Raw genomic sequence first — 20,341 nt, 5'->3', positions numbered from 1 at the left:
AACAGCCAATACTAAACCAAGTGCAGGGCCCTCCTAAGCTGGTCACACGTCCGTGAAGCCGGTCCCTCTTAGAAGCATTATTTTATGGAAGGATGTCGGTCTTAGCTGGCCTCTAGTTTTACAGCTGAGTGTCTGGGAAGGCTTCGTGGAAGAGGAGGCAAAATCAGGGCTCGACTCGATAACCCTTTCCGCCCCCTGCACAGCCTCAGCCGCTCAGGGTTGCTAGGGGTGGGGGGAGAGGAACGGTTGCCAAACTGTCACGTGGACCCATTCTCTATTTATAGATCACCCTTCCCCTTTCGCCTGGGACAGTCCAATGGTAGCCAGAGCTCGCCCGCAAGTGGGCGGAACCAGCTGCGGACCGGGGAGGCACGGACCAATGACATTGGAGCAAGGGCGGACTTGTTTCATTGTGACGCGAGAGGGGGCGTGACTAGGGCCCAAAGGCAGGCAAGCGGTGGGGCGTGGCGAGGCCGCCCAGAAGCAAAGAGAGTAGGAAGCTGCGAGCATGCGTCGCGTTGGGGGGGCGCGGGTGCACCGCCGGGCATCTTCGTAAGGGAGGGTTCCAGCCAATAGGCGACGGTTGCTCTGTCGCCGGGGGCGTGGCCATGCAGATAAGGCGCGGGTGGGCGGCCCAATGGGCGGGCGCCTATGCAGATGAGACGGTGACAGCCGGGCCAGCGGGCGGGCGGGCAGGCGGGCTGTTGGGGCGGGGAGGTGGGACCCGGAGAGGGGTGGCCGTGGGGCCCGGCCGGGCTGGGGTGGGGGGCCGCAGCCATGATCCGGGCCTTCTCGTTCCCGGTGAGCCCCGAGCGGGGCCGGCTGCGGGGCTGGCTGGAGGGCAGCCTGGCCGGGCTCTGCGAGTTGCACTGGCTCCGGGAGAGACAGGAGTACCGCGTGCAGCAGGCGCTGCGGCTGGCCCAGCCCGGAATGGGGGGCGCCGAGGCCGAGGACGAGGAGGACGCCGATGAGGACGAAGATGCCGCGGCGGCGCGCCGGGCCGCAGCGGCCCTGGAGGAGCAGCTGGTGAGGGGCCGCCTGTCCGTCCATCCCTCCGCCCCCGTCTGTGTCTGTCTGTCTGTCTGTCTCGGTTGGATGCTCAGACACCCGTTCCGGTGGGGGAGGGGGAATGGACAGGGGGTGGGGCTGGAGACCCAGGAGTATGGGCGGCGGGCGGGATCTGGTCTGCTCACCCCCAAACTGGGGAAGGGGAACCGCATCGCTTCCGCTGGAGCCTCGTGAAATGCACAGGCCCCTTCCCCAAAGAAGATTCTTCTGGGCGCCAAGTATGTGTCAAGCCTGGGCCGAGTATTTGGCATGCGTTGTCTTCTTGCAGCTTGCGGGGAGAAGGGGGTGATAGTCCCCATTTTACAGAGCAAGAAGCTGAGGCTCAGAGATGGCAAGTGACTCACCCAAGGTCACACAGCCGGGATCCAAACATGCCACCACCCCCCACCCCCGGCCCCGCCACCAGGGCTCCATCTTCCCTAAGTCCCGGTGTGCTTGGAGATCTCTGGAGGGGGCGGGGTGGGGGGAGGGGATCCTCAGGCCTCCTGAGGGAGGGATCACTGCTGAGAGGAAGCTTGCTGTCCTTGAGGACCCCGCGGTGATCTTTACGCTGCCGTGACACTTTCCCTCCTTTCCTAGCTGGTCCCAGCCTTGGTGGACCCCAGAAGAGGCAGGTCGAGGCAGCATGGGGGCCTGCCTTCTGAACTCCCTGAGTGCTCTGATGGTAGAAAATGATGCAGAGGTCTCCAGAATGACTTCAAGAGCACCACCCCTCTCTCCTTCTCTGTCATTCTTTGATTCTCCTCTTCCTGAATTTCTCTCACTCTATCTCCCTATTGCCACATCTCTGACTTTCGGCGTCTGTTTCTGTCTTTCTTAATCCTCCCTCTCTCTGTGTCTCTCTATCTCCGTCTCCCTGGCCTTCTCTTGCCTTTCTGCACCTCTCTCTCTTCCCGCCCCACGTCCCTGTCCCTATCTCTCTTTTCCCCTCCCCCCAGCCTGCCAGGCTCCAGACCCTGGCTTCCCTTGCAGATCCCATCCCCAAGCCTGTGTGTGGTCAGAGCTTCCCGTTTGGGGAAACCTGAGCCATGGCGGCGGGGGAGGGGGCTCTCCCTGCTGCTGACCTCCACTGCCCCCTCCCCAGATGGGGAATGGGGAGGAGGATTGACGCCAGACTCCGGGGCTGCACGCACAGCCCCTCCCCCGACCGGGAGTGGGACCCTGCACATTCTTCTCTGGAAACAGAAACAGCTGTGGGAGGCCCCACCCCCTCCCAAAGTTAGAGACGCGTTGTGGGGGCCTTCACCAGCTCACCCCCCACCCCAAGCTGGCTGGGCTAGGGAAGGCACCTCCCACCCCACGTACGAGGAGAGGGAGAGAGCATGGGGATGGGCGAGCTGTGTCCTTCCTTCCTGTCCCTCAGTCCCTCTGTCTGCCTCAGTCTCCCCTCTCTGCCCTTCAGCTTCCCTATCCCTGCCGCTGAGTCTCCCCCCTTCTCTGCCCCTCTGTCTACCCCGCCCCCCAGGAGGTGGTAGTGGAGAGGCCTCATCCCCCCCACACTCTCCAGGCAAAGCTCCGTCCCAGCGTCAGGGAGGAGGCGGTGGCAGGCAGCGGGAGGAAGGCAGCGGCGGGAGGGGAGGAACAGAGAAGCGCTAAATATAAACTCCTCTGCGGTTGGGGGTTCCTGGGTCCTTCTGAAGAGGGTGTGGGTCCCTCCTCTGATCGCTGAGCCTCTCTCTTATGATGCTAACCCCTCCCGCCCCGCACCCCCCTACCAAGGAATACACTCCCTTTGGAGCTGGACTTGATTCGTTCCTAATAGGAGTAGTGGGGACGCAGGTAAAGACCAGGGACATCTCAGAGAAAAGAGGTGAGAATCCTGGATGGGGGTAGGAGTTCTGTTCTCTCCCACCAAGAAAAAGGGTCCCCTTCCAGCAAGAAGGACTTAAGTTAGACTTGCAAAAGGACTTCCAAATAGCGATAAAGGGAACTGGATACAGACTAGGGGCATGTGAGCAGCGGGGAACAAAGGTCTGGAAAAGTTTGGGCCAAGGGGTCTCCAGGGGTCTTAATCACACGCGTGTTAAACCTGCTTGAAAACAAACAAACAAACAAACAAACAAAAACCCTGCTTGAACTGGACGGCCACAGACGGCCGGCAGAAGGGCTTGCAAAAAAAAGGGGGTGGGGGGACTGAGGGGCATTGTGGGTACATAGGGAGCAGGATTCAGACCAAGGTCCTTCTGGTCTTTTTTTTTTAATAGAGATTTTATTTTATTTATTTATTTATTTATTTATTTATTTATTTATTTATTTATTTATTTGACAGAGAAAGAGAGAGAGAGGGAACACAAGCAGGGGGGGTGGGAGAGGGAGAAGCAGGCTCCCGACTGAGCAAGGAGCCGGACCTGGGACCCGATGCAGGACCTGATGCGGGGCTCCATCCCAGGACCCAATACAGGATCATGACCTGAGTCGAAGGCAGATGCTTAATGACTGAGCCACCCAGGCACCCATCGCTTTGCTCCTGGAAGGGAGGGGGTCAAACTTACAAACAATGGGAGCGTGTAGACTTGGGGTGGTGTTGGAGGGCCCAGGCATGGGGGAAGAGGAGCCCTTGCCTCTCTGTCCCCCTAAGTCCTCCTCTTCCCTACAGAGCAAAAACTGAAATTAGGCCTGCAGAACCTACCCCCCGAATCCATCCTTTTATATTTATTTTTAATTACACAAGTAAAACATGACTTTATATTTTCCTTGTTAAGAAATTCATAGCTTTCGTGTAATAATAAAAGCTAGCAATTATTAAGAGCTTAAAGGGAACTGCTGTTTTAAGTCATATAATCCTCACAACACCCTGTGAGGGAGGGAGTTGAATGACGCCATGTTACAGACAGGAAACCAGGGCCCAGGGAGGGGGAGTAACCTGCTAAAGATCACACAGGATCTCCTCTGAGATCACCACCACTGTCACCTTGGCGTGAGTCCCTCCAGACCTCTTACCAATGCATCTACTTGTAGGACGAGCTTACATGCCAAGAAACGTAGGGTTTTGTTTTGCTTCTTGCAAATTCCCGTCTCTTGGTTGAGGTCCCAGAGATAATGCCAGTGGTTCTCAAAGTGTGGCCGCTGGACTAAGCAGCATACCGCGGAACTTGTAAGCTATGCAGATTCTTGGGCTCCAGACTGGAATCAGAAGCTCTGGAGGTGGGACCCAGGCCCTTCAGGTAAATCTGACTCTGGCTCATACTCTGCACTTTTCTTTTTCTGCTCAATGCTGTATCTTATTGATGATTCTTTTTTTTTCTTTTTTTTAAGATTTTATTCATTTGAGAGAGAGAGCGAGCAAGAGAGAGCAGGGTGAGGGGTAGAGGGAGAAGTAGACTCCCCGCTGAGCAGGGAGCCCCACGCGGGGCTCGATCCCAGGACAAGTGATCGTGATCTGAGCTGAAGGCAGACGCTTAACCCACTGAGCCACCCAGGCACCCCCTCTTAGTGATGATTCTGTGTAGAAATGGCCTCCTTCCGTTTTGACAGCTGCATAGTATTCTGCCATAGACATTCATTTTCATCAGACATTTCCTGAGCACCTGCTTTGTGCTGGGCACTGTGCTATGCACTGGGGGGTGGGGAAGGAAGCTGAAATGAACAAAGCAGACAAAAAAATCTCTGCCTTCCAGGGATGACATTTAGCAAGACGGACAATAACCCAAGGACAACCTGATGCATCCTTTTGAGCCAGGAGGTCATTACTGCTATGTTGCAGGGAAGGGAAAAAAAAGCAGGTCAACGGGTGCAAAATGACAGGGGAGCTATTTTGGAAAGACCGGTCAGAGGAGGGATCATGTAAGCAAAGATCTGAATGAAGCCAGGGAGGGAGCCAGGAAGAAATGCAGGGGGAACACGTCCTTACTGAGGTAGGAGCACCACACAGCATGGCACGTCCAGGGAGCGGGGCTAGAGCAGAGTGAGCGAGGGGGTGATTAGTGGGGGACATGACATGGGGTACATGGCTGGTCTGCGACATTTTTTTTAGCCACCCCTGATGCTGCACAATTCGGCTGCTTTCCTGGGTTCTGCTCCAAGATGACGCCACCCTGAGCATCTCTGCACACCCAGGGCAGGAGCCCAACATGGAATGATTTGTTGACTTTCCTCCCATAAACAAGCCCAGATGGGGGCTTCTGTTCTGGGGGGGCGGGGGAGGGGTGAGGACGGGGGCCCAGGAGAGCAGCCACAGGAGTAGGAAGCTGGGGGAGGGGAGGGGACTACGGGGGAGCCGGCCAGTCTTTCTGCCCTAAATAGGCAGGGCTGGGCGCCTGGCCTCCCGGCTCCTCCCCCCTCCTTCCCTCCCTCCCGCCGTCCAGACAAGCTGCTTTTGTCTGAGGGTCAACCGTCAGCCCTCGGCGGCTGCCACCTCTAGCCTCACCCAGACCCATGTGAGACTCTTCCTGGATCTGGCCCTGTTTTTCCAAAATGGGGTTAGGTCCTAGTGTCTCGGAGGCCCCATCTGTGTTGTGTTAGCCCCTAGCCCCGTCCCTGGTCACTGCCGCTCCCCTAAAAGGGTTTTCACCTTCATTTATTCGCACCTGATAAGAAATGGTCATTTCCTGCAGCAAGAAGGATCCAGGATAGACTCAACCGAACTTTCTCATGGGGATGAGGCGCAGTGGGCAGACACTGGAGGCTTCTGGGTGGGAAGGAAGCAAGGGCAGGAGGAAGATGTGGTTCCCTGGGGCAAGGGAACCTGCTGGGGCTTGCTACTGTAATACCACTACAGGCTAGACTCACAGAAGGACTTTCCAGTAGGCATTTTGGGTGGGGGGGGTTCTTCCTGAGGGAAGGAGCAAAGGCTTATATGAGTCGTGGTCAGCCTGTTTTATCCATATGAGGGAAAGAATCGGTCTGCAGCAGGAAGGACTTAAGGAAGACTTGCAAAAGGGCTTTCTGCTGACGATAAGGGGCGGGGGGGGGAGATGGGAGCATCTGAGAAGAGAAGGTCAAGGACTGGGAGGAGGCAGACCAATGGATAAGGGATCTGCTAAGTCCTGGATACCAACTTTTAGCAGCGAACTGCCCTTACAGCGAGACCATCTGAACGGAGACTCCAAGAGGGACGTTCTAATAGGGGTTAAGGGACTATGAGCACAAGTGGAGGGAACACTTGACAGAGAGGGGGCAAGGGATGGGTTCTTCGGAAGCTTATCCCACCTAAGAAAGGATGATGTAGCTGTAGCATGAAGGACTCGAGTTAGACAATCAGCAAGACTTCTAATGGGATGAAGGGACAGAGATCTTGAGGGGGATCCTGGGACTTGGGTACTGCTTTTATACTTTTGATATCAGAGCCTCATTGTCAAAGTGAAACTCTGCCCATTGGCGAGGGGAGGGGAGCGTGAGGGGGGGGAGTTGGGGGGACCAGGTGGAAGAGGATTGGGGACATTCTGACTATCCTGCTCTCCTCATGCCCTCAGGAGGCCTTGCCTGGGCTCATCTGGGACCTGGGCCAGCAACTGGGAGACCTGAGCCTGGAGTCTGGGGGTCTGGAACAGGAGAGCGGGCGCAGCTCAGGTGAGTATGCTTGGAGGGAGCATGAAACACCCCTATCTTTCCTACTGCCCCCTACCTCGAAGGTTTCCCTGTCTCTGCCTCTTGGTCTCTCCTCTCCCCACCCCTGGTTTCCCCATCCAGGCCCCTGATTGTCTCTCCTCCTCTCCCTGGAATCCAGGCTTCTATGAAGACCCCAGCTCCACAGGAGGTCCAGACTCACCACCCTCTACCTTCTGTGGGGACAGTGGCTTCTCTGGATCTGGCTCCTATGGACGCCTGGGTCCCTCTGAACCCCGGGGCATCTATGCCAGCGAGAGGCCCAAGTCCCTAGGTAAGGTGGGTGGGGTTGGGGCCCCGAGAACCAGGGAATGGGCAGTAAGAGAATGGTTTTGAGCACAAGCTTCTGAGTCAGACTGACCTGGATTCAAATTCTAGCTGTGACCCTCCCTCCTCATGTGATTTTGAGCATGTTGCTTCTTTCTGGGCCTCTGTTTCTCTATCTGTTAAAATGGGATTAATAACAGCACCTACCTCATAGGGAAGTTTCGCATATTCAGTGAGCCTCAGCCCTAACTGCCATTGGACTTGGTACTTGGTAGCCACTCGTAAACAGCAACTGCTGTTGTTCATTTATGCAAGTAAGTCTCTGAGCCCCTGCTATGTGCCAGCTTAGCTCTGTTTCAGTGGTGAGGGATACGACAGTGAAAAAAAAAAAAAATCCCTGTCCTCATAAAGCTGACTTTCCAGTGGGAGAAACAGATAATATACGAGATAACTAAGATATAGACATATAGGATGAGAAGAAAGGGAAGGGGGCTAGGGAGGGCCTGCCCTTTTGAGTTGGGGAGGAAGTTGCAATTTTAGGAGACATGGCTAGGGAGGGTGTCACTGAGACTCTGACATTTGTGTGGCGCCCTACGGTAAGTGAGGGAGTGGGCCAAGCAGATATCCTCAGGGAAGCGTGTTCCAGGTAGCGCGAACAGCAAGTGCAAAGGCCCTGGGGCTGGAACGTGACTGGCGTGTGCTTCCAGGAGGTCAGTGGAGCTGGAGACCTAGAATTATAGAAGAGAGGGGTCAGAGATGGAGGTCGGAGAGGCAGAGGCAGGGCAGTGAAGATTCAGGGTCTTGTGAAGATTTTGTTATGAACCCGGTATGAGGGGAAGGGTTTTTGATGACAGCGGAAGAGGACGGGGTAGGCAACTTGCCCCACCTAGACTCACTGAGCAAGGGCTTCGAGGGTCCCTCCACTCTCTTCCTTTTTTTTTTTTTTTTTTTGCCTCCCTCCGTAGGAGACGCCAGTCCCAGCGCTCCAGAGGCGGTGAGCGCTCGGGCAGCCGTGCCGCGATCCTACTCGGCGCCCTACCCGACGGCAGCGGGCCCTGCGGGCCCGGAGGCCTGCTCCTCCGCCGAGCGGCGGGCCCGCGCCGGGCCCTTCCTGACGCCCAGCCCCCTGCACGCCGTGGCGCTGCGCAGCCCGCGGCCCTGCGGCCGGCCTCCCGCGGACTCGCCGGACGCCTCGGGTGCGGGGCGGCCCCTGGACGGCTACATCTCGGCGCTCCTGCGCAGGCGCCGCCGCCGGGGGGCGGGCCAGCCCCGGACCAGTCCCGGGGGCGCGGACGGCGGCCCGCGGCGCCAGAACAGCGTGCGCCAGAGGCCGCCCGACGTGTCCCCGCCCCCCGGAGGCGCGCGGCCCGCGCCCGAGCCCCCGGTGGAGCGCGCGGGGGGCCGTCCCGCCAGCCCGGCCGCCTTAGGCCGCGCCTGGGCCCCGCCGTGGGAGCCGGAGCCGGCGCCCGAGCCCGCCGCGCCGCCCGCCGCTCCCTCGCCCCCCGACAGCCCGGCCGAGGGTCGCCTGGTGAAGGCACAGTACATCCCGGGCGCGCAGGCCGCCACCCGCGGCCTCCCCGGCCGCGCGGCGCGCCGCAAAGCGCCACCACTGACCCGCGGCCGCAGCGTGGAGCAGTCCCCGCCCCGGGAGCGTCCCCGGGCCGCCGGCCGCCGCGGACGCATGGCGGAGGCCTCGGGCCGCCGGGGCTCGCCCAGGGCTCGCAAGGCCGCGCGCTCCCAGTCCGAGACCAGTCTGTTGGGCCGCGCGGCCGCCGTTCCTCCGGGGCCCCCCAAGTACCCCACGGCTGAACGGGAAGAGCCTCGGCCGCCGAGGCCCCGCCGCGGCCCCGCGCCCACGCTCGCGGCGCAGGCCGCGGGGTCCTGCCGCCGCTGGCGCTCCACGGCCGAGATCGACGCGGCGGACGGGCGCCGCGGCCGCCCCCGAGCCCCGGCGGCCCGCGGCCCCGGGCCCGGCCCGTCGCCGTCGGCTCCTCAGCGCCGTCTTCTCTACGGCTGCGCGGGCAGCGACTCGGAGTGCTCGGCCGGGCGCCTGGGGCCCCTTGGACGCCGGGGGCCCGCAGGCGGCGTGGGCGGCGGCTATGGGGAGAGTGAGTCGAGCGCCAGCGAGGGGGAGTCGCCGGCCTTCAGCTCCGCATCCAGCGACTCAGACGGCAGCGGTGGCCTGGTGTGGCCGCAGCAGCTGGTGGCGGCCACCGCAGCCTCTGGGGCAGCGGGTGGTGCAGGTGGAGGGGCGCCCGCGGGCCCCGCCAAAGTCTTTGTGAAGATCAAGGCTTCCCACGCACTCAAGAAAAAGATACTGCGTTTCCGTTCGGGTTCTCTCAAGGTCATGACTACCGTGTGAGTTTGGGAGTTTGCTCGGGCTCCCCCTTCATGGCCTCTGCACCGCCACACTCCCAGTCACCGACCCTTCCATACCTCCCTTCCAAAGACCACCATTTTCTCTGCTTCCAAAGACCCTTCCTCACTGCCCCCCATCCACTGCAAGTCTTGGTTGAAAAGGCTCCCCCTCCACCATAGGGAGGAATGGGGGAGGAGCCCTGTTTGACCCAGTTCAGCTGCTGGCTCTGCAGCCTATGGGCAAGAAAGTTCCCTTTGTCTGGGCCTCACTTTCCTCATCTGTACTATGGGTGTACTATGGTATGCAGAAGGGGTAATTCAGTTTGAATTTCCCCATTTTAGTTTAGACACTTAGTCCGTTTGTTCCCGTTCACTTCTGTCACTGAACCCTCTTACTCCTCCTTTCCATGCCCAGATACGGTGTCCTTCCCCACCCCCCATTCACAAAGTGCCCCCGTCCATGTCCCTGGATTCTTAGGATATCCCCTTGGCACCATGGTCAGAGATTCTGTGTCTGACCCAGGTGGTGCTTGCAGAGTGCCCTGGGAAAGGAAGGAGCACTGACTCTGGGGTTTTGAGGGTCAAGTAGGAGGTGGTAACACCTGGAAAGAAACACTCTTTCACCTCTATCCCTGGACAATTATGGCGGATTAGGAGGTAGAAGAGGGGAAGGAAGATGGCTTCTATCTCGTGCCCCCTTGCTCCCCAGCTGAGGGAGTTCAGGGAGCCCAGGAAGACCCTCAACTGTTCCAATCCAGTATTTTTTCTTTTTTAAAATTACTGTATTTATTATGACGATGGTGACTCCCCAGTGCACAGGGGGGCCAGACTGTGTGTTTCTCTAACCTCTTTGTAAATAAATGCACAATGTTACATATGTGGTGGACTCTTCTTCTGTGGTAAAATGGGAGACATGATTTTCTTTTGGACTAACATTTAGTGAGCGACTACTGTTTGCTTTGAATATAGTAATTTCCAGAACCAGATGGCAGATCTCAGGGTGGGTCTCCACCTAGTTTTCCTATCATCAGCTGTTTTACTACAAGGAATCTGACCTCTGATTGAGTTGTGTTTGGGCATGAACATTGTTTCATAAAAATATAGGTAAAGGGACAACCCCAAATCCCTTCTCTCAGAAGTTATCATAATCAGTTTGATGTGTATCCTTGCCTGTTTTCCTTTATGCATTTGCATACGTATATTAATCTAAGTAACTATACAAATACATAACTATTATATACATGTAGTTATACTATATATATTTACATATATATACATATATAAATTGAGCTTTATATTTGCCTTGTTTATCACTGGTTTTTTTTTTTTTTTGGTGGTCTTAAGTCATCTGTGTCCAGAGATTTCTTTATGGGAAGGATTTCAATTAAGAATTGATTTTTTTAGGGGTGTCTTGGTGGCTTAGTTGGTTAAGCATCCGACTGTTGATTTCAGCACAGGTCATAATCTCAGTGTTGTGGAATTGAGCTCCGTGTTGGGCTCCACACTGGGCATGGAGCCTGCTTAAGATTCTCTCCCTCTGCCCCTCTCCCCCCATCCCCGCTCCTGTTCTCTGGCTCTTAAAAAAAAAAAAAAAGGACTTCTTTGATGGTTATGGTACTCTTTAGCTTTTCTATTTCTTCCTGTGTCTGTTTCATTAAGTTGTATTCTTCTAGGAATTTGTCCATTTCATCTAAATTTAGGTGGCATGTTTTCCTGTCACTGTATTATTATTTTTTAAAGATTTTATTTTTAAGTAATCTCTACGCCCAACTGGGGCCTGAACTCACAGCCCGAGATCAAGAGTCGCATGCTCTACCGATTGAGCCAGCCAGGTGCCCCCATCACTGTATTATCAATAGCTGCATAAGAGGTCACTGTGGGATTGTCAGCTCTGCCAGTTCTTGTGCTGTTAGGAACTTCGCTGCAGCAATGTCCTTGTACCTACCTCTGTGCATATATGTGTGTATTTCCAGAGGCCCCACTCCTAGAAATAGAATTGCTTGGTCATTATAGTATGCTCATTTAAAAACTTTTAATTGACATTGCCACACTTCCTTCCACTAAGCGTGCCCTCAATTGACATTTCCAACAGCAATTTCTGAGATGCCCATTTTTCCACCTGTTCACCGAATATTTTTGCCAATCTTCCGAGGGAAAACTGTGTTCTGTTTTAATTAGCATGTCTCCCTCCCTGTTTCCTTGAGGCACCACATACTTTTCTATGTTTGTTGGACCACTTTTAATTCTATGAGTTGCCTGTTCACACCCTTTGCCCATATTTCTATTGGGTAAGTTCGGTAATCATACCGATTTCATGGGTGGGTAAGTAGAAGTTTGGGGAGGGGCCATTGCTAACCCTGATCGCACAGCAAGAAGGTGGGAGCTAAGGCTAGGACCCAACCCCCACCTGACTCCACAGTCTGAAGAATGGTATTTATTCTGCTTTGACTTTTGTGTCTTTACGTGGGTGGGTCCACCTCTCTGTAGCTTTGAAGTCTGAGAGAGCAGAGACCAGACCTGCTACGCTCACCTGCATGCCCAGTGCCCACTGAGGCGGTGGGGAAATGGCAAGGAACAAAGCAGGGAAAAAAAAAAAGTTCCTTCCTGCGGAGCTTCCTTCTGTTGTAGAAGGTGGGAGGGCAGTGTGTGTGTATGGATAAACATGTATTTCGTTTAGAGTACCAATAAATACAAGTCAGTTTTGAAAGTTAGCCAGGAAAAGCCATTGGTTGTCAGGCCTTTGGGAATATTTGCCCCATCTCCATTGAGTCAAAGAGGTAACTATACTCGGGGGAAGGGACTTGTCAAAGGCTACACAGACCACTTGGTGGTCATATGTCAAGGTCATATGGATGGCCTTCCTTCTTTTTAAAGATTTTAGTGCTTACTCATTAAAAAATAATAATAATAACAGCGGGACGCCTGGCTGGCTCAGTTGGTAAACACGCGACTCTTAATCTCAGGGTGGTGAATTCAACTCCTATATTGGGTGTGAAGCCTACTTAAAAAAACAAAAAAATAAAAAAAACAACAGCTAACAATAAATTGAGCCTTTATTGCATGCCAGACTCTCTTCTCGGTGACTCATTTAATGCTCAGAACTCAAGAGCCTATTAGATAGATATATAGATACTGTTATGCCCATTTTACAGATGGAGAAACTGAGGCACAGATGTTAAGTAACTTGCCTGGAGTAAGTTAATAAGCAGCAAAGCCAGATTTAAGTTCAGGCTGCCTAAGAGTCCATGCTCTTAAGCACTGCCCTACATAGCCTATTTGCTATATGGATTATTTCTAGAAGAGTGCAAAAGGAACTGCTTACAGGGGTGGGAGCAGGGAGTGGGGCAAGGGTGTTGACATAATAAGTAAATAAATTCTATAATCTGTTAAAGGTGATAGGGCCTATGGGGGAAAAACTGAGCAGAGATATGAGGGAATTCGGTGGGATGGGGGAGCAGAGGAGTTTGTGATTTTTTTTTTTTTTTAAGATTTTATTTATCTGACAGAGAGAGAGAGACAGTGAGAGAGGGAACACAAGCCGGGGGAGTGGGAGAGGGAGAAGCAGGCTTCCCAATGAGCAGGTAGCCCGATGTGGGGCTCGATCCCAGGACCCCAGGATCATGACCTGAGCCGAAGGCAGATGCTTAACAACTGAGCCACCCAGGCGCCCAGGAGTTTGTGATTTTAAGTAGAGTGATCAGGATGGTCTAGTTGAGAAGGTGACATTTGAACAGAGATCTGAAGGAGGTGGGGGAGTGAGGCTTGTGAATGTCTTGGCAGGATGGACAACAGTGGTGGGAGTAGCCAGGGTGGGGGGGCAGAGAATGGTAGGGCCCACTACATTGCGTGGGGCATCATGGGCCTTAATGACGATTTTGGTTTTTACTTTGAGGGAGGTGGGAGCCATGGGAGAATTCTGAGCACAAGAGGGACTTGGGTTTTTGGGGGGGCAGAAGGGAAGTGAAAGGATTAACAGCTCTATTGAGATATAATTCACCTACCATAAAATTCACCCCTATAAGTACAGAGTTCAGTGGCGTTTAGTATATTCACAGAGTTGTGTCACTATCCGCATAACCAGTTTAAGAATATCCATCCCAGTAAGAAATTTTGCACCCTTAGCTGTCATCCTCCACTATCCCCCGCCCCTGGAAACTCCTAATCTGACTCACTCTCTGTCCCTATATATTGGCCTATTCTGGACATTTCATGTCAGTGGAATTATGCAACATGTGGCCTTTTGGGACCGACTTCTTTCACTCAGCCTGATGTTTTCAAAGTTCAGTCCATGGCAGCATGTGAAAGTACTCTGGTTCTTTTTATTGACAAATGATATCCCACGGTCTGGACAGACCACAGTTTTTCACTCATCAGTTGATATTTGGGTCATTTCCACTTGGGGGCTATTATGAATCATGCTGCTATGAACGTTCACGTACAAATTTTTGTGTGGATGGGTGTTTTCGGGGGTTTTCTTAGGTAGATACCTAGGAGTGGAATTGCTGGGTCATGTGGTGACCTTAACCTTTTGAAGAATGGCCATACTGTTATCTATGGTGGCTGGAACATTTTACTTCCCACCACCAGTGTGTGAGGGTTCCAATTTCGCCACCCCCTCGCTAACATTTGCTATTATCTGGGGACTTCGTCTCAAACAGGGTCCTTTCTGGCTGCTCTCTGGGGACCAGAATGAGGGAAGCCAGTGAGGAATGGTGGCTGGGCCGGAGTGTGGGCGGCAGAGGAGATGAGAAGTGACTGCACACTGGGGACAGCCGGAAGCCGGAGTTAATGGCATTTGTTACTAAGATCAGTTGTGAGGTGAGAGAGAGGGAGGGAAATCAAGAATGACCCCAAAGAGTTACTATCAGATGGTTGAGACTGCATTAGGAGAGGGTTTGGCCGGTGGAATCCAGAGCTCAGTGTTGGACGGTTGAGTGGGATACCCAGCAGACGTCCAGCTGGGAACATACAATAGGCGATGGGGTATTCGACCCTAGAGTTACTGTTGGCGTTCATTGCACATTTCCTGAATAATTAAAGCCAGAACTGAAGCCGAATCCAGGGTCTCAGTTTCCCCCTCCAAAAAATGGGCACAATAATACCACTGGCTCCTAGGCTGTCACGAGGCTGGGGCGATTCCTTTGCAGCACAGGACAGCATTGCATACCTGGAAACTAAACTTATGCGTCGGGTGTTAAGACGGCTGAGGTCTGCAGCTCCGGCGAGAACTGGAGGTTATGTACGGTTCAAGCAGCGTCGGTCAGTCCGTCTCCCCCGCCCCCCAGCGTCTGGCTGCCGTCAGGGAGGGGGGATAGGAGACTGGGTCGCCACCCTGTCTTCCCCCACTCTAAGCTGGGTTTCCTCCTTAGGGGCGGCCCGGGCCAAGACCGCTGATGGAAACCAGCTGCGGGAGGCGCGGAGGCTCGGCGCAAGCCCAGGCCCCTCCCCGGCGCCGGCAGACCCCGCTAAGGGGGAGGACGAGGGCGCCCTAGCTCCCCTCCCCCCTTCCGCAGCCGGGCCCGGGGCCCTGGCACGTCCGGCGCGCCTGATGCTTTCCAGATGTGAGCCCGGTTCCCCTCCCCCACCTGGCCCCGTTGCTCCTGCGGGGTTGGGGCGGGGGGAGTCAGGGTCCGAAACCCTCCTATGAAATCGCTACCAGGCACCTGGGCCGGTGTCCCCTCCCGGCCGGTCTCGCTTCCCCATCCAGTCGGTAAAAACCGGATTGGGGTGGGCTGACTGGCGGAGACGCTCCTTCCAGGACCTCCGCCTCTCCCCAACACCAGCCCCTCCGGGCACGACTCCGCCAGCCCACGCCCCTAATGGTCCGCCCCGGGACGTGCCCCTTCGGAACCCCGCCCCTAACCCCGCCCCTTAGGCCGCCCCGGGCCACGCCCCTGGGGCGCGCCCTGCAGGCCCCGCCTCCGCCACCATCCCCTGTGGGCCGCTCGCTGTGCGAGTTCGTCTGTCTGTTCGCTTCTGTGTCTCTGGGTGTCTGCGTTTCTCGGTCCCTGTCTCTGACTCTCTACATTTCTGTCTGTGTGTCTGTCTCTCCTAAACCCTGCATGTCTCTGTCTCTGCAGCCCTCTGCCTGTCTCTGTTGCACCTAGTCCCTAGGTCTCTATCTCCCCAAATTTCTGTCTCTGCCTCTCTCTCTGCCACTCTGCATCTCTCTGCATCTCTCTCCCCGCCTCTTTGAATTTCTCTTGTCCCAGTCCATCTTCAGTTCTCTCCCTCTGGCCTCCAGCCCCCTCCACCTTCTGTGTCCGGGTCTCCCTCCCGGGTCTGCACCCCCCGCCCGCCCACCCGGGCGCCTTGCCCTCCCAATTTCCACCTCCGCCTACGGCTTCGGCGGGCCGCGGGCGCCCCCGTGTGGCCATCAGGGGGCTGTCGCGAGAGGCCCGAGGGCTGAGTATGGGCGCCCGCCGGGGCGTGCCGAGGGCGGGAGAGACACCGTGGCTGCCCCTGGGTGACACCGGGGAATGGCGTGTGACGCCAACAGGCTGTGTGAGCGCGTACTACCGTGAGATTGCGCGTGACGCCAGGGGTTGGTGTGTGGCTGTGAGATTTTGTGACCACCAGACACAGGGTGTGACTGTGAAACCATGTGTTACACGGAGAGGTTGTGTGCGACTGTGTTGTGGGATGAGAGATGACATGCAGGTGACTGCGTGGGACCCCGTGAGGTTGGGTGTGCCTGAGACACTATTCGGGGGACTGGTTGTGACATCAAGAGACTATGTGAGAGCGAGAGATTGTGTGGCACAGTGTGCAACATGGGGCGGACGCGAGCGCTGTGCGTGTCACACGGGCAGACGATGTGTGACAGAGGGTGAGACCAGATGAGTGGGACGCACTCAGGTGGCGTGAGAAGGCGTTGTGACAGGCCCCGCGGGGAATGGGGGTGACAGAGGGACCATGTGAGTGTGACAGTGTATATCAGCCACACTGACGGACTGTGAGAAACTGTGTGACTCTGTGTGACACCGATCAGATCGTGTGGGATAGTGAGAGACTGTCACGGTGTCGTGACAGCGCGTGAGGGCGCGTGTCACTGTGCGGGGCACTCGGAGATGAGAGGATGAGCGAGGTCTTGTGCCCGTAAGCACGTGCGCCACTAGAGACTGCGGCGTGAGGGCGGGGACGGCTGTGTGCGGCGTGCACTGCGCGAAGCTCAGCAGGAGCTTGTGTGCATGACAGCGTGTGGGGGGGACAGTCTGTGAGGGACTGTGTAAGGCTGTGTGTGACACCGGGAGACCGTGCAAGAGCGAGTATGACTGTATGTGGGGGTCACTGGATGTGTGACCCCATGGAATGTCGTGTGACAACGCTCAACTAAGACGTCGTGTGAGTAACTCCATGTCACCGTGTGAGACCCTGACAAAGTGTGGGTGAAGTTGCTGTCGGGGGCGAGACAGAAGTTTCAGCTGCACGTGAATGTGTGTGAGGGACGTCTTGAGAGATTGCGTGTGACACTGGGTGAAACTCTGCACACGGGACACTCTGCGATAGGATATCTGTGCTTGTGCGAGGTGGCATTGGCGATGATGTGCCACCCTCTGAGAGATTGTGAGGGACCGTGTGTGGCGTTTTGAGGGGTCCCGCGGCTGTGTGTTCAGCGCGCCGGATGGTCGTGAGACGGTGAGGTAGTGTGCACCTCTGTGTGAGGGGCTGGGGTGGGGTGAAACAGGGGCAGGTGTGACAGGTGGGAGAGCACGTGTGATGGAGTGACAGGCTGTGCGGGACTCACAGGAGAGATCTGTGCGACCGTGGGGTAAGGGCGGGGTGTGGGGCACGCCAGGAGAGCCTTCCTGCGTGTGTGTGCGTGTGTGTGTGCGTGTGTGTGTGCGTGTGTGTGTGTTTCAGAGGGACAGAGACAGAGGCAGGGGCAGAGACTGAGAGGGGAGACTGGGAGAGAGAAAGGGGGAGGACAAGAGACACAGAACAGGAGCGACAGAGACACAGAAACAGAAAGACAAAGAAGGGGACGGACAGAGACAGGGGACCCACAGAGACAGACCCAAGGCGGCCAGGGCGCAGGGGCCGGCCGCGGTGGCAGCAGGAGGAGGCGGCCCTCAGGGGCTGCGCCCCGGGGGAGGGGGCGGGGCGGGACTGGCGGCGGGGGACCCAGACGCGGTCTCCCAGCCTCCGCCACCTGCCCGCCATCCCAGCCCGGAGCAGCAACAGGTAGGGGGCTCGGGTCTCCACCCCACAGCCGCGGTCTGTCCGCCTGGGAATGAATGAATGAATGAATGAATGGGCGAATGAATGACTTTCTACTTCTGCGTCTCCATCAGCCTGTCTCTCCCCCAGCCCCTCCAGTGGCTCCCTCTCTCTGTCCCCCTGTCCCTTCTCTCCTCTGTCCCTTTATCCCCGCTGTGCCTCTCTCTGCCCCTTCCTTTGTGCCTCTCTCTCTCCTTTCCCACTCCCTCACTCCCCTTCCCAGTCCCCCTCACCTTCCCAGTCCCCGCTCTGTCCCTTTGTCCCTTCTGTGCCTCTGTCCCCCTGGATCACTCTGTCCCTCTATCTGTCCTCCCCTCCCTCTACTCCTTCCCTTGTTTCATCCCTCCATCTCTCTCTCCCCCGCCCCAGTCTCTTTATTTCTTCCGGGCCTCAGTCTTTCCCTCTGTCACTTTGTCACTCCCTCTGCCCCTCCATTTGTCCTTCCATCCTCTCTGCCCCTCTCCCAGTTGTGCCTGGGTTACCCGCCCCCCGCCCCAGCCCTCTCTCTGGCCGCTAATGAGCAGAGGAGCCTTTGAGGTGGCCAGGGCTGGGGTGGGGGAGCTCCCCAAGGGGGCTGGAGGGGGCAGCTGCTGCCAAGGCCCTAATGAGGCCCCCTCTGCGCCTTTCCCGCCGCGATCTTAATTCCTTGTTCTCCCCGGAGTCACCGCTAATTGGCCTGGGGAGGGCCCCCCTCCTGGCTCCTGCTCTATCCCCGGGGGCTGAGGACACCTGGATCCTGATCCAGCACCTGTGGCCCTGTTCTTTGGTCCCCCCTCCACCTGCCTCTAGGTCCCCCATCCTAGGCACCCCTCCACCATCTCCCCTTGCCCCTCTCCTCCCTGTTCCTCTGTCCCTCCTTTGGCCTGCCTCTTGGTCCCCCATCTGTACGTCTCTTCGTTCCTCCTTTTTTCTGTTTTCCTGTCCCTCCCTCCACCTCTGGGCACCCCCTTCGTACGCTCTTCCATCCACAACCCTGTCGCCGGGTCCCACGACCACTGCCACCCTTACCTGGGGACCCAGACTTGCCCTAGCCCAACCCTCTCGGCCCCCCACTCCCGCCCGGCTTTTAAACTCTTCCCCGCCCTCAGCCATGTCCAACAACATGGCCAAGATCGCGGAGGCCCGCAAGACGGTGGAACAGCTGAAGCTGGAGGTGAACATCGACCGCATGAAGGTGCGGGGTGCGGGTAGGGAGGAAGGCGGGGGCTCTGGGGCTGGGGTCTGGACCTGGCGCTGTTGGGGGTGGAGCCCGGGGGAAGATTCCCTTCGGAACGGGGCCGAACCCGGGGGAGGGGCTCGGACAGGGGGCGTGGTCACAAGGGGGCGGGCCGGGTCCGGGGAGGGGCTGGGGGCGGGCCCGGGCAAGAGGCGGGGCCTTGGGCGGAGGATGGTCATCACGCGGGCGCCCGCAGGTGTCGCAGGCGGCGGCCGAGCTCCTGGCCTTCTGCGAGACGCACGCCAAAGACGACCCGCTGGTGACGCCGGTACCCGCCGCAGAGAACCCCTTCCGCGACAAGCGGCTCTTTTGCGTCCTGCTCTGAGTCTTCCCGACCGCTTGCCCTCCCCTGCCAAAGTATGGATCCAATAAACGTGGTGATTGTGGTGGTACCTGTGCTTTTGGGGAAACTGAGGCACGCCCAGGGCTTGGGGCCATCATGGGGGAACCTGTGTCCCTTCTCATCCCTTCTGAGTATGTGTGGAGTGTGTTGGGGGGTGAGGATGTGCGGGGTGTGTGGGGCGTGGTGTGTGGATGCAGAGGCTTGTGCAGGAGGAAATGAGCAGTCTGGGCTCTGACCTCCACTGAGCACTCCATGATCCTGAATTTATTTAATCGTTCCAAGAGCCCCAGAAGGCAGCTGGCTGATTGTAGAGTATCCATTTTGCAGATGAGGAAACTGAGCCAAAGGAGGTCCCTTACTCCAAGTCACACAGCTAGGAGGTAATGAGGTGAAGACTGTGGCCTCCAGTGCCGAACCCCCGAACCCCTGAGCTGGCCTCTCTCCTCTCTTGGGTTGTAGATTTTTAGGAGCCCCTGTGCCCATTGCACCTTCCTCACCCCCTGGATGATTCCACCCCCTGCCACAAGCTTACCTCACCTCTGTCCTTAGCACTGATCTCTGTTGTTCATTCATTCCTGTGGTACCTGCTCTGTGACCAGCCCCGCGCTGGGTGAAGCTGGGAACATGGTTGTGACTGAGACAGCCCTGGCCTTGCCCTCTTGGGGCTCAGAATCCAGTGGGAGAAACAGACCTGTCCCCAGAAAATGATGACCCAGAGTGGGCAGGGCTGGGGTGGGGGAGCCCAGAGGGTATACTTGACTCAGCTTAGGGATCAGGGAAGGCTTCCTGGAGGAGGGGACATCTGAGCTGAGACAGGGTGGTAATAAAACTTGGGGACCAGGAGGAGAGAGAAATGTGGCTAGAGGGAGAGGAGACAATTTAATGTGTACCACTCTTTCCTTCAACAGTTATTTCTTTGTTCCGGGGACACAGGGGTGACTAACAGCTCTGGCTCCTGCCCTGTGTTTCCCACTTCACACATGGCTGGCCCACAGGACATTTATAGCCTGCAGTTCCATTTATGTTATGTCGTCTTTTATTTATTCACTTATTTTGGGTTCTCTACTTTTGGCCTACATAATGTTTAAAAATGTTTTTGACTTGGTTGCCAAATTGAAAAATAGGAGTCTTTCACTTAAAAGTCCTTATTTCCAGCTTCTCCCAAATTGGATGTTCGGGTGACCTCAGACCCATATACCCCTCAGGTTGACCCTAGGCTGGGAGGTGGGATCTGGGCTTTCCAGCTCACCAAAGTCTCCACCATGCCCTAATGTCTCCTGCTTAAGAAGGCTGAGTGCCAGGTGTTATTTATCAGGGGCTTCTTC

At 56.5% G+C, this 20,341-nt stretch overlaps 2 protein-coding genes across 4 annotated transcripts; both read left to right on the top strand.

Moving 5' to 3' along the window:
* The first annotated feature begins 696 nt into the window (after positions 1 to 696).
* On the top strand, positions 697 to 10,110 carry DACT3 (dishevelled binding antagonist of beta catenin 3). 2 transcript variants are annotated; one of them, XM_045891793.3, is made up of 4 exons: positions 697 to 1,026; positions 6,480 to 6,576; positions 6,734 to 6,886; positions 7,845 to 10,110. In XM_045891793.3, the coding sequence occupies exons 1-4, from the start codon at positions 778 to 780 to the stop codon at positions 9,239 to 9,241; spliced, it is 1,896 nt and encodes a 631-aa protein (XP_045747749.1). In that variant the 5' UTR covers positions 697 to 777; the 3' UTR covers positions 9,242 to 10,110. The 2 variants fall into 2 exon arrangements, with proteins under 2 accessions (XP_045747749.1, XP_045747750.1); XM_045891794.3 differs by lacking the exon at positions 697 to 1,026 and adding an exon at positions 1,063 to 4,232.
* A 5,071-nt stretch (positions 10,111 to 15,181) lies between these two features.
* Positions 15,182 to 20,341, top strand: GNG8 (G protein subunit gamma 8). Of its 2 annotated transcripts, XM_064582028.1 has the most exons (3): positions 15,182 to 17,421; positions 18,546 to 18,631; positions 18,870 to 20,341. In XM_064582028.1, exons 2-3 carry the CDS (start codon positions 18,548 to 18,550, stop codon positions 18,996 to 18,998), a joined length of 213 nt encoding a protein of 70 aa, XP_064438098.1. In that variant the 5' UTR covers positions 15,182 to 17,421; positions 18,546 to 18,547; the 3' UTR covers positions 18,999 to 20,341. The 2 variants fall into 2 exon arrangements, with proteins under 2 accessions (XP_064438098.1, XP_045746367.2); XM_045890411.2 differs by lacking the exon at positions 15,182 to 17,421 and having other exon boundaries at positions 17,430 to 18,631.

Source organism: Mirounga angustirostris, unplaced genomic scaffold (assembly GCF_029215605.1).
Source record: "Mirounga angustirostris isolate CCGP_5_RB_7025 unplaced genomic scaffold, mMirAng1.0.hap1 SCAF_16, whole genome shotgun sequence".
In the NCBI taxonomy this organism is placed as follows: Eukaryota; Metazoa; Chordata; class Mammalia; order Carnivora; family Phocidae; genus Mirounga; species Mirounga angustirostris.
The sequence above is the reverse complement of the archived record's forward strand: the minus strand, read 5'-3'. Positions and strand labels throughout refer to the sequence as shown.

Coding starts and splice junctions, on each gene's coding strand:
- DACT3 (XM_045891793.3), top strand. CDS start 778: ATGATCCGGGCCTTCTCGTTCCCGGTGAGCCCCGAGCGGGGCCGGCTG. Junction 1,027..6,479: donor CGGCCCTGGAGGAGCAGCTG/GTGAGGGGCCGC, acceptor TCATGCCCTCAG/GAGGCCTTGCCTGGGCTCAT. Junction 6,887..7,844: donor CGAGAGGCCCAAGTCCCTAG/GTAAGGTGGGTG, acceptor CTCCCTCCGTAG/GAGACGCCAGTCCCAGCGCT.
- GNG8 (XM_045890411.2), top strand. CDS start 18,062: ATGAGGCCCCCTCTGCGCCTTTCCCGCCGCGATCTTAATTCCTTGTTC. Junction 18,632..18,869: donor TGAACATCGACCGCATGAAG/GTGCGGGGTGCG, acceptor GGGCGCCCGCAG/GTGTCGCAGGCGGCGGCCGA.